Source organism: Drosophila grimshawi, unplaced genomic scaffold, assembly GCF_018153295.1.
Source record: "Drosophila grimshawi isolate 15287-2541.00 unplaced genomic scaffold, ASM1815329v1 contig_1367, whole genome shotgun sequence".
In the NCBI taxonomy this organism is placed as follows: Eukaryota; Metazoa; Arthropoda; class Insecta; order Diptera; family Drosophilidae; genus Drosophila; species Drosophila grimshawi.
In genome coordinates this window covers 13,939,129-13,950,169 of record NW_025062889.1, presented here as the reverse complement: position 1 = coordinate 13,950,169, position 11,041 = coordinate 13,939,129, and the positions used below count along the sequence as shown (strand labels likewise).

General features: G+C 38.9%; 1 protein-coding gene across 2 annotated transcripts; it reads right to left on the bottom strand.

Annotated features, from left to right (window-relative positions):
- Positions 1 to 6,336: 6,336 nt before the first annotated feature.
- Positions 6,337 to 9,945, bottom strand: LOC6560802 (beta-galactoside alpha-2,6-sialyltransferase 1). Of its 2 annotated transcripts, none has more exons than XM_001986761.3 (7): positions 9,616 to 9,945; positions 8,087 to 8,563; positions 7,489 to 8,013; positions 7,266 to 7,363; positions 6,894 to 7,173; positions 6,658 to 6,755; positions 6,337 to 6,596 (listed from the first exon to the last, which is right to left on the bottom strand). In XM_001986761.3, the coding sequence occupies exons 2-7, from the start codon at positions 8,295 to 8,297 to the stop codon at positions 6,432 to 6,434; spliced, it is 1,377 nt and encodes a 458-aa protein (XP_001986797.1). In that variant the 5' UTR covers positions 8,298 to 8,563; positions 9,616 to 9,945; the 3' UTR covers positions 6,337 to 6,431. The 2 variants fall into 2 exon arrangements, with proteins under 2 accessions (XP_001986797.1, XP_043071376.1); XM_043215441.1 differs by having other exon boundaries at positions 8,087 to 8,344.
- Between the last annotated feature and the right edge of the window lie 1,096 nt (positions 9,946 to 11,041).

The window sequence follows — 11,041 nt, the reverse complement described above, 5'->3', positions numbered from 1 at the left end:
GACATAGAATCTTAATATCCCAATATCACATTTGCCTCCATATGGTATTTTTACATTCATTAGAAAAGAATTCAGCAAGTATTGCAAAAATATTTCCACAAAATCAGTTTAAGAGTTTAAAAGGAATATAGATCGATATTGATGAAAAGCAAAGTTGTCTACTCCAAACTGATATATGTTAACTGAAGACTTTATCTCTCGAAAATTTGAATATATATAATATTGATTATTGTTCAAGTTTTACGAATGAGTTTATTCAAGAACAGAAAACATTACTTTAAAACTTTATCAATTTCATAGTTTTCCTTCAAAATAATATAAAGTAGAAAAGATGTAACATAAAGTGTGTAGAATATTCGTAATATCGAATTTTAGTTGTTTCATGTTCTATTTATTATAATAGTTCAGGCCACATTTGGAACGAGTGTGAGCTTAACGTCGTCGTCGCTGCTGTCGTCGAGTCACGCGACTAGCAATAACTACAAATCACACATACACATTATTACACACCCATACAGCCATACACACAGACAGCCTGGTGGTGTTTGGCTTTTTGATAGGAATAGAACTAGAAAATAATTTCCTGGCATTTTGTGTGGTCGAATTGGCCGCAGGCGCACAGAAAAGCTGTTGCCATTGGGACTTGAGCAACAGGCCATAACAAAACAAAATAAATACAAATACAAATACAAATAAAAGTTGAAAAGCTCTAGAATTGCTTTATAGTTGAACAGCGTACTTACCTCAAGTTTCAATTGTAAGCAAATATGTGCAGAAGGTCCTCTTGCCTTAAACGATGCTCGGCAGCAGTTTCAATTTGTTTGTTAATGATTCACACAAGAAAACAGCTTTCTAATAAACAATGAAACAAGCTTTTTTTAATCAAATATTTTTTTGTTTGGGTTTTTATCTTTTTTTTTGGTGCCGTCTGCGTCACAGTTCACTTTCTTGGGTATTTTGTTTGACAATATATTTGGATAATGATTAATTTCTGTTTGGTTTTTTTTTGTTCTGGAGCCTTATTTCTCAAGCAACACGCGCACTGCAGCTAAAAAAGTGTCGGATTTCAATTTCAATTACAGTTTCACGAGTTTGCAACTAGACTGAAGTCGACGCCGCCGCGCTTAGATACTTTTATATGGCTCGGATCAAGGGGTGCGTTACAACAACAACATTGTGACGATCCAATCGGATCAGTCAGTCTGACAGCGCTGTCGTCGCTGTCGCTGTCGCAGTTGAAGTCGCAGTCGCAGTCGCAGTCGCAGCCGATGTCGACGTCCTTCCCTGTCAGACGGATGCCTCAATGTAGTGTTTGACTCTTCCTCATTTGTTTTGGGAAGTATGCAAAGCAAACGACAACAACAACAACAACAGCAACAACAATCAGTTGATACTGACAAAGCCCGAACTAAGATAAAAACAATTGCATTTAGCCTCAGTTCTGCAACAGACTCAGTCCCCTCTGTTAACATAGTATTGACCATGTTCCATCTGTTTGAAGCAGAGTGTGAGTCATCAATCATTTCACTGGTTCAACACTTGTGACGCACTGTCGATAATAACTGGAGTTGGATTCATCCTCACCAAAATGATATCAAACCGCAACGCATTTTTATTCATGTTTGTGGCGAATCCCTATGTTTATCTCTGTACCTCTCGCTTTTTTCCGTCTGAAGTTCAAGAGCTGAATCATTTGATATGCATACCGTTTCCAATGTCTCAAATGGATGGATCGGTTATTGTTGTTGTTGTTGTTATTATTGTTGTTATTGTCTCAGCTAAATTTAATTTTATTTTGTTCTTATGTTTTGATTTATACACACTCAAACGTGCAGGAATGCCTCTGTTCTTCTGCTGCTCCTGCTGTGCTTTTTTCTTCCTCTTCTTTAATGGCTCCATTGTACGGCACTTATATATAAGTAAACACAATATTGAAATCAAACAAATGCGCATAAACCAAGCATTTAAGTTAGCAATGAATAATTCAGCCAGGAAGTCAACAAACAGACAGACAACAAATCAAATCAACTGACCACTCCCTACCTATACCTCTCTATAAACGAGTCTTAAGCTGGGATCTAATTGAAAACGATTATTAAAGAAGCAGGAAATGCATATAATAAGACCTCAGACCTCAGTGTGATGATAAATTAAAGAGCCTTTCATGGAAAGTCTTTTAGGAGCAATTCACATTATTCATATTCATAGCAATCATATTGGAAAATCTTCCACCTAGCATACTTTTGGGCGTGATTTTGGTATTAAATTATAGGATAGGAGTTAGCTAATATTTGAACACAATATAAATGAATGTTTATGTTTTTATATAAGCATAATTATAGAAAATTAAGTGACTGCATTAGGTTGGAGAAAACCAAAGATCTTGTCAACAATTTGAAGTAAGTTTTTTTCTTGTTCTTTCTTTTGATGAGTCAAATTATTGGTTATTTTATTCAATGTTATGGGGATATTGTGACACTTTAAAAATCAATTTAGCAATAAAATTTCTCAGTATTTTGATTGTGTGCAATTGAAGCCATGAGATCATTGAGTCGATTAACATTTGGAGCATTTATTTTACTCTACTGCGTGAATGGAATAATAACACCCCGATTTCGCTTTTATTAATAATCAATTTAGAGTAAACAGCCTTAAATTTTTGTTTCTCACTTTTATAGCTGCCTATCAGCCAGATAAGACTACCCAGTTTTTTCTTATATTTTTGGATTTTTATTTCGCTGAGAAATTTACATATTACTTAGGAGCAGCAACAAAGAAGTCGTTTCTTCAAGTCACATTCAAGGATTACATCAATATCAATTACAGTTGTCATTTTTTCGATTTTATACATGTATCTTATATCTCACAGCACGACTTATAAGTGTACAACTATCCGGTTTGCATCGCTAATAAACTGGACCTGTTGCCTTTGATTTATAGTTAATGATTGACTATCAATTCGTTATTAATATTGAGTCATTTAATATTTACCGTTGAACACGCAACTTGGCCTTGAACAGAGCCAATTAACGGCATACAAATAAAGTTGTGTGCCACACAAATATGGCAATCGATATGCAGGCAAATTAACCTTGACTCTTTCTGCCTTCTGCGTATCGCATGCTGCGTGTCTGTGCCACCTTTGTCTCGCACCTCATGTCTCCTGCCTCCTGCCTGCTGCCTCCTGTCTGGTCTTGGATCTTGGGTAATCTGCTGGACTGCAATGGTACGTGATATTGTGGTCGCAGAACACGCCCTGATGCATCATGGGATAACAAAAGCTGGTACTCAGGCTTTTGTTGGAACACTTTAAGTAATAAGCCACATTAATTCATATATCTAGTGACTAATAAATAATTCAGAGAAATGTCATGAGTAATGCTTGAGTCCCAAAATTGAAAAAGCGCACGACAAATGAATAAACAAATTTTTGGAAATTGGATAGCAATTAAATTTAAGTGAAGCAGCTGCAGATACCATGAGGCAAGCAATGTACTAGTTCTTGGAGCGGGATGACTCGATGCCCGATTGACAGTCAGATGGGGGCAAGCTGACAGACAGACGGACGGACGGACGGAGGGACAGACTGTGTGCTTGAGTCTGATTCCAATTAGTGCAACATTGAAGCCTAGCCAAATCCACTTGACAGCAATTTATAAAAACAGACGCGAAATTCATGTCGATGTCGTTTGCCAATGTTTCTATTTTTGTTGTTGTTGGTGTTTCTGTTGCTGACCCTCCACGACGACCAGAGCTGTCATTTAACACCAAATAAAAATAAAAACTCAAAACGAATATGCAGGCAACATAGATAATAACAATTGCAAATGCCAATGGCTCAACACATTTTGACTCTCTGGTCACGTGGATGAATTCAGCTCTCAAACGGAAGATTCATCAATAGTCGCAGCCCTGCCTAGCAGTCCAGCAGTCCTGCAGTGCAACAGTCTAACATCGTCATCTGGGACGTCAATTAGTAGTTGGCTTAATGATTTCATTTTATTTGCATATCCGTATATCCGTTTAATTATTCACACGCTCCCTCATCGATTTCTGATAACGACACACGACACGAGCTAGGCTAATTAACAAAGATTCTTATGCACCTCAACAGTTATTCGAATTTGCATACGATATATTATTTACATTACGTACTCGTAGCCCAGCTAGTTAATGGTTTATCAGAATATTGTTGAAATCAACCGACTACCAATTTATCAATTAATTACTTTTATGTATTCTCAATAGCAGAGTTCTGTGCAAACATTCACTGGAGACAGAGCTGAGCATAAATTATTGACTTATATATCTCAATTAGTAAGGATTCGTTCAATCGATCTTTGGTTTTTCAGAGCCCCGCTGAAGGTATTGAGTGAGATTGGAAAATGTAGTGTTAATCAGAATGTGATTGCGCAGCTTTGAGTCAGACTCAATGGCCATAACAAATATACAAATAATAATTTTTGGATGAATTTTCGGAATTACAGTCACGTCCGGCGGGCAATGAACGCACATTTGTAAAAGGTAATCAAAACATATCAAAATTCTTAGCAAAATGATGCCGCCGGATTGATTCACGTAAAATGAACAAAAAAACAAAAATGCGAATGCAAATTCAAACTGCAGATGTGGCAACACCAGAGAAGAGAAGAGAAGCCGAGCAGAGCGGCAAGTGCACACATGCCACATGCGGCCCGTATTTGCATTTGCCAAACAAAATCCGCAAATGGATGTTGCTGGTAGAAATGTAGAATGTTGAAAATGCAAATGTGAAATGCCAGTTGCAGTTTTTATTGTATTGTTTTTATTTCGGCGGCGACGACTGCGCATGGGTTAGATGAACTTTCTGGTAGATTTGCACACCTGTCCAAAATTTCAAATGACAACCGCAAATTCGATTTGTTTTTTGTGTATTTTGCGAGTCGCGTCAGTTTTTGGTGTCATTCGCCGCAATATTTGGATTGCATTTATGCGGCACGTGTAGTAAACAGAAAGAAGATTGAATTAATTCAACTGCGTCCTTTCGCTATAACTTTCGTTTGTTTTCAGCGCCTGTTGGTGATTTTGGTGTGTGGTTTCCTGGTTCAATGCTTTCGCTTTAGTGTCAATTTTAAATGTTTATTCCGACTATATGAGAGAATGCACTCGTATATCTCATTTAACTGTCTCCTCCTCCACCTCCTCCTCCTTGGCTACCTGCAACAACACGAGTTACGCATACGCCGCGTACTCGCCGAAGTACAACTGCCATCATAAGTTTATTTTGCTTTGCTCACCTTTTGGGTTTTTGCTCTTGTCTGTTTTGGTGTTTGCTGATTTTGGGGCTGGTGCGTCTTGGTCTTCGCGCCTGCTCCTCCTTGGCATGCCGGGCACGTTTCGGTTGCCGCAGCACGTATTAATGAGCAATGCCCCCAGACCCCGCCCTTAATCCATAAACTCGACTGTTCCTTGCCCCCCTTCACAATAATATTTGTATATTTATATATATATTTCGCTCTGTTGCACTGTGTAGACAACAGTTATCGCATTTAATGGTTAAAACATGCAGCAATCAGCAGCATACCCTGTTATTTAAGGGATTTATAGGGTGTGTATAGCTATGAGTAATTGTCTGCTATTATAAACATTTATAATTTGAAGTTTGACGTGTCTGAGTTATTTTAACAGGGACACAGTTAATTTTGCAACTTCTCTAAACTAGCTGTAAAGCTTACTATCTGTATAGGGTATAGTCTGGCTAGACGTTCTATTAATTGTTTTTTAACTATCTTGGAATATTTATGTTAAGGGGTATTTTTTATTCTGGCCAGGGAGAGGAGGGTCCCACTTCTGCTTCTTTTACTACCTTAGAAGTGTTTTATCTTCTTTTGTTACTAGGTAGAGTATATTGTTACTATAGAGTATATCATAGTCGGGACGCTTTTTATCTTTGTGGGCATCACAAACCAATTTTAAAATGATATTCTGATTCGCTGCAGTAATATTTTTAATATTTCTATGATTGTGCATTACGCTTATATAGGGTAACTCTAAGTCTGGCAGTGCCATTTATTACCAGCTACATACAATTGCTTTTGTGTCTCCCCTGGCCCTTAAGAGCTGTAAGCAAACAAATAATCAAAATCAAGTGCGACAGCCACTTTACTGACTCCGACTTCATTGTCCATTATAAAGAGCGCCTTTGCGTGGGCGATTCGGTTTCAGTCTCAGACCCAGGTTCAGGCTCAAGGCTGTGCACGCTTCCGCCTTGCTTCGGGAAGGGCACACCACACACTCACCCATATAAGCAAATAGACATACATATATATTTATTTATTGCAAATATTAATAGTTGCAGCCTCTCATTTTTCCTTTTTGTTAAGCTACTTGAAACGTGTGTGTGTGAAAACCGCTTGATTAAATGCACATTGATCGCTCGGTGGGATCAGGGATCAGTAACCGAAGAAGTTGAAGCCACAGAGCAGCTTATCGGGTCGTCGAATGCGCAATATGCCAAACTGGAAGACGGACATATCGTCGGCGACATTCATGTCCAGCGCCATTAGCTTCTCGGCGGCCAGCGGATGCCAAGAGCCAAATGTGCATGCGGAATTCATCTGAGAGTCGCCACAAATTAAATGAGTGGCAATGAGTACATTGGCAAGTTAAATCTCTCACCTCTTTGCTGTAGTAGTGGCAGCGTCCATTGAGCCGCGTGGAGGGCACATACTCCACAAAATCAACCTGGGGACAATGCGGCAGCAACAGCGCCAAACCTGTAAATATATTTTTAAAAAAAGTCGATTAAATTAAAGCTAGTTAAACTATATTTGAGCTTCAACTATATTTAGTCCATTTTAGTTGCTTAACCAGTTAGCATCAAATCATTTTCAAAATCTACTCAAGATACTCACCTATGAAACCAGAACTGGGTGGATTACGACGTATGGATCGATTGCCGGCAAACATTTGCAGGCTTTGCCAGAGGCGCCACACCGAATGAGGATCGATGAGAAACGCTCGTGATTTTGGATAGCGTCGCCGGTAGATCTCATAGTTGGTGAACAGATCATAATCGGCGCTGGTCAGCCAGTCTTCGAGAGTGCCATTATAACGGCCTGGATCCCAGGCGGCGATCGTGACATTCCTAAAGATCGGCGCATGGGCAAAATCAAACTCGGGCTTGGTCACCACCTGCAACAATGATTGATGAGTGCTGATGAGTTCTTGATTGATGATCGACTGAGCATTGCAAACTGAGCGGAACTGCACTGCTGGCCACCTACTTGGGAATTCACGACACGTATTGTAGTTTTGCTGCCAACATCCACCTCGTGTCCTCGGGTCGGTGCGTGATTAAATCTCATGACGATATCGTGTGTATCTAGCAAAATTGGAGTAGACGACAACAAATGGAATCAAATCAATCACGCGTTGACTTCTGGTCACAATATGACAACAACGAGATTCTTCCGAGTGTGCACCGAGAATTCTGATATGGCAACTCACCTATAAAGCGACCCAACTTCGAGCCAGCCAACGATCCGGCGCTGGAGACAATCGCACAGGTCTTGATGTTCTTCACATTGCGAAAGAGTTTCTGGCGCGGAAAGAGTCGCCCGAAGGGTAGCTTATTAAACGGTTTATCCGTGCGACGCAAGACACGCACACCCGCCTCCATGACGAGGCAGGTGGAGGGATAATACTGCTCCTCGAAACTGTCACCAAACACCGGCTTATAGTCCACATAGTAATGATTGGATTCGTTGAGTGCCTCGCTCATCGAACGCTCGAAGGTCTGCACAATGCGGCGGCGAAAGGAGGCTGTCTTATTGTGGCACTGCTCCGCATATTTGTCGTGGCACAGATACAGTTTCGGGCTGAGAGTCAACTTGGTGTTCTTGGACACCTTCAAGCGCGGATGGGGCGCCAGCTTGGATGAGTTAATAGCCGGACTCTCGCGACTCTCAACAATGAATTTCTCATTGGGATTCCAGCGTACATGGAAAACGCTGCGCGCCAGGCGACGCACAGCTGTCAATTCAAAAATGCTTAAATATGCTCAAATACGCCGCTTCCCCTTGCCGCATCATAACTTGCTACTTACCATTGCGCGTCTCGACTGACGCTTTATTCACCATAACATTTGGTTCGCGTATTCGCTGAGCTTTTGCTGCAGTCGCTGCCGGCGTCGCTGCCGGTATTGCTGCTGCTGCGGCGTCATTCTGTTGCTGTTGCGTTTGAATTATTAATGCGCAGAGCAGCAGGGCGCTGATTAACGTTGCCGGCAGCGTTGCGCGATATTTAACTTGCAACATTTTTAAATCATGTTTTTCTTCCACTGCTATTTGTTGTGGTCTTATTTCTTTTTATTTTTAAAGCAATTTAACGTTAGTCACGTTTCACTTTGAGCTCAGATACATTTGTATCTACTAAAGCATTCAGGCTATTATCCAACTGACGTAGACTTTTAATGGCCATAAACTTGACCAGAATTGCGGTTTATCTATTATTCATTTATTGATGAACGTTTTGGCCAACACATCGGGTAAATGGTCAAATAGTTGACTAACTTGATTGCTCTCTTTAAATTATGTGTCAATGGGAGAGTTGAATTCAGTTAAGACTAATTGGTCGAACAGTTAAAGTGTAATTGAAATTTCTGCTGACAAACTGTAATATAATTAGCCAATAAAGAAGTAACTGTCAATTATATAACTATTAGTTAAGTATTGGAAAAGTGGAAATTGCTCGAACATATTATAAAGTCGACTCAAAGTTTTCTAACTAAAGTTTTTAACTTATTCCATGTAAATATTGGTGTTTTGCATACAAAAGTTTGCCTCTTGTATCCGAATTGAACACTAGTTTAAAATTCTATGAAATGGTATATACATATACATATATACAGCAGCAAACAATTTGCTTAAATGCTTAAGTCCAACCACAAAAATATACTTATATAGCTGAAATAGAATTCAGTAACACAATGGCAAAAGTGAAAATCACTAAATATAATATAATTTAATACCAGCAGTCGACATATTCTAATTCTAAAACTAAGTTCTAATCTCTGCCTAAATAATTATAGAATATAAATGTTCAACTTGAAGTTTTCACTGTTTTGGAAATATCACAATATCTTGTGATATCGCTATCCTTTAACCAACCTCTGGCTTAAACAGAAAATTAAAAGCATAATTAGATAAAATTATACACTTGAATATAATTAAATTCGAATTATCTCAATTAGAAAAGTTTCACCGAATTAGTTTTTAATGCGTTCAGGCATAACTGTACGCAGAAAGAGCGCTCATTTCCGGTTCCACTTTAGTCACATTTCAGTGTCAATATCAATTAGGCTTTGACCTTTTGTCGGAGGGCTTAAATGTAAATGTTCGCGACTTGTCCAAAACATATTGTTAGCCAAATTGAAGTAGAAAGCCGTGTTGCCTGTTAATTAGACAGGCGGCTCTTTGGGCATTTGGATCTGATGCTGTTGGTCATAATTAACATGAACACAAATAAAGACACACACACACACACACACAGACACACTAATAGCTGACATGACTAAAAGCGAGTCGTGTTATTTGTAATTAGTTTTTGCACATGTTTTCTGTACATTTTCCCTACCTCGCTGTTGTTTTTCCTGCTGAGCGCCCCGAAAAATATGCAAAACAAACCGCAATTTAACCGCAGCGAATGCTGTAAAAACTTTGAGACCCAGTTGACCGTCAGCTCGTTAACGTTTATCCGTGTGGCCTATGCAAATATTTGGACAGTTTTACACACAATCCAACACACAAACACAAGCACACACACACTGACACTACAGTGGCTGTAGTGCGTATCTGAACACTCGCACTTGGACTTGGATGCGAGTCACGCAACTGTGGCAAGTGGCAATTTGCAATTGGACGACGCCTTGCACGCCGGCTAAGCGTCCGTGGCACGAACTTTCCCTTTCGCGAGTTGAAACGAATCTGAATCAGCGGCACAGTTGCTACCACAGCGAACACCTGAAGGCGGCCACTTCGGCAGCTGCTTCGGTCACAAACCGACCGAATTGGATCCTTTGACTCGATTCAACTGCTGTTGCTCGCTGCTGTTGCTGCTGCCTTTTGGAGGCCCACTGCCTCTCCCCATCGCATTTCTAATTACGGTCCGCTTGTTATTTGTCGTTGGCGGCTCTGCTGCTTTGCCATTAAGAATGTAAAAAAAAAATTCAGGAAAAAAAGTAAAGTTTTAATACGCGAACGAATCGCGTATTTTTCACGCAATGCTGCCAATCGGGTCATTGGGCCAGGTGGCTAAATGGCACTAACTGAAAATGGCGCCGGCTCATTAGATTAATCCCGGCAAATGAGCTTTTGATGTTGAGTGAGCTTGAATGTACTTGCAAAGCTCGTTTTTTCTCATCTCACGATGCCCAAAAGCTCGCTTAAAGCTTCCAGCCGGCATTTAATGATCCTCTTGACTAGTTTGCTTCTTTCTTTTTGTTTGAATAAAATTAAGCCAGAGACATTATTCTCATATATATATGTATATATATTATTTTGTTTTTTTTTGGTTTTGTTTGTTTTTTTTTTGTTTTGGTTTTTGAACAATAATTATTATTTGTAATCATTTATTATTCATCGTCATAATCATAATAATTTTCTATACAAATACATTCAATAACAACAATTTATTTTTATTATTTTCACTTTTTACGTTTACGTCATTGTTTAATTATTTTACAATTACCATAATTATGCCAGTTGTTTGTTTTTTTTTGTTCATTTTCATTTCATTTATATGCCATATTATTATATAGTATTACTATTACATTATCTCTCAATTTTATATACGATTTCCATTTGGGGCTTTGTTATTTGTTTTTAGACTTAAGTAAATCATTTCGACTGGGGCCAAGTATTTATTTTAGGGGGATCTTAACGAAAGTTTTCTCTTAGGCTCATCAGTTTTAATTTGGTTTATAGTTAAAGTTTTTGCTTATCATTTTCATTTTTAATTTAAATTTCTTATTTTTTTTTTCTCTATGTGGCTTTGATTTTGT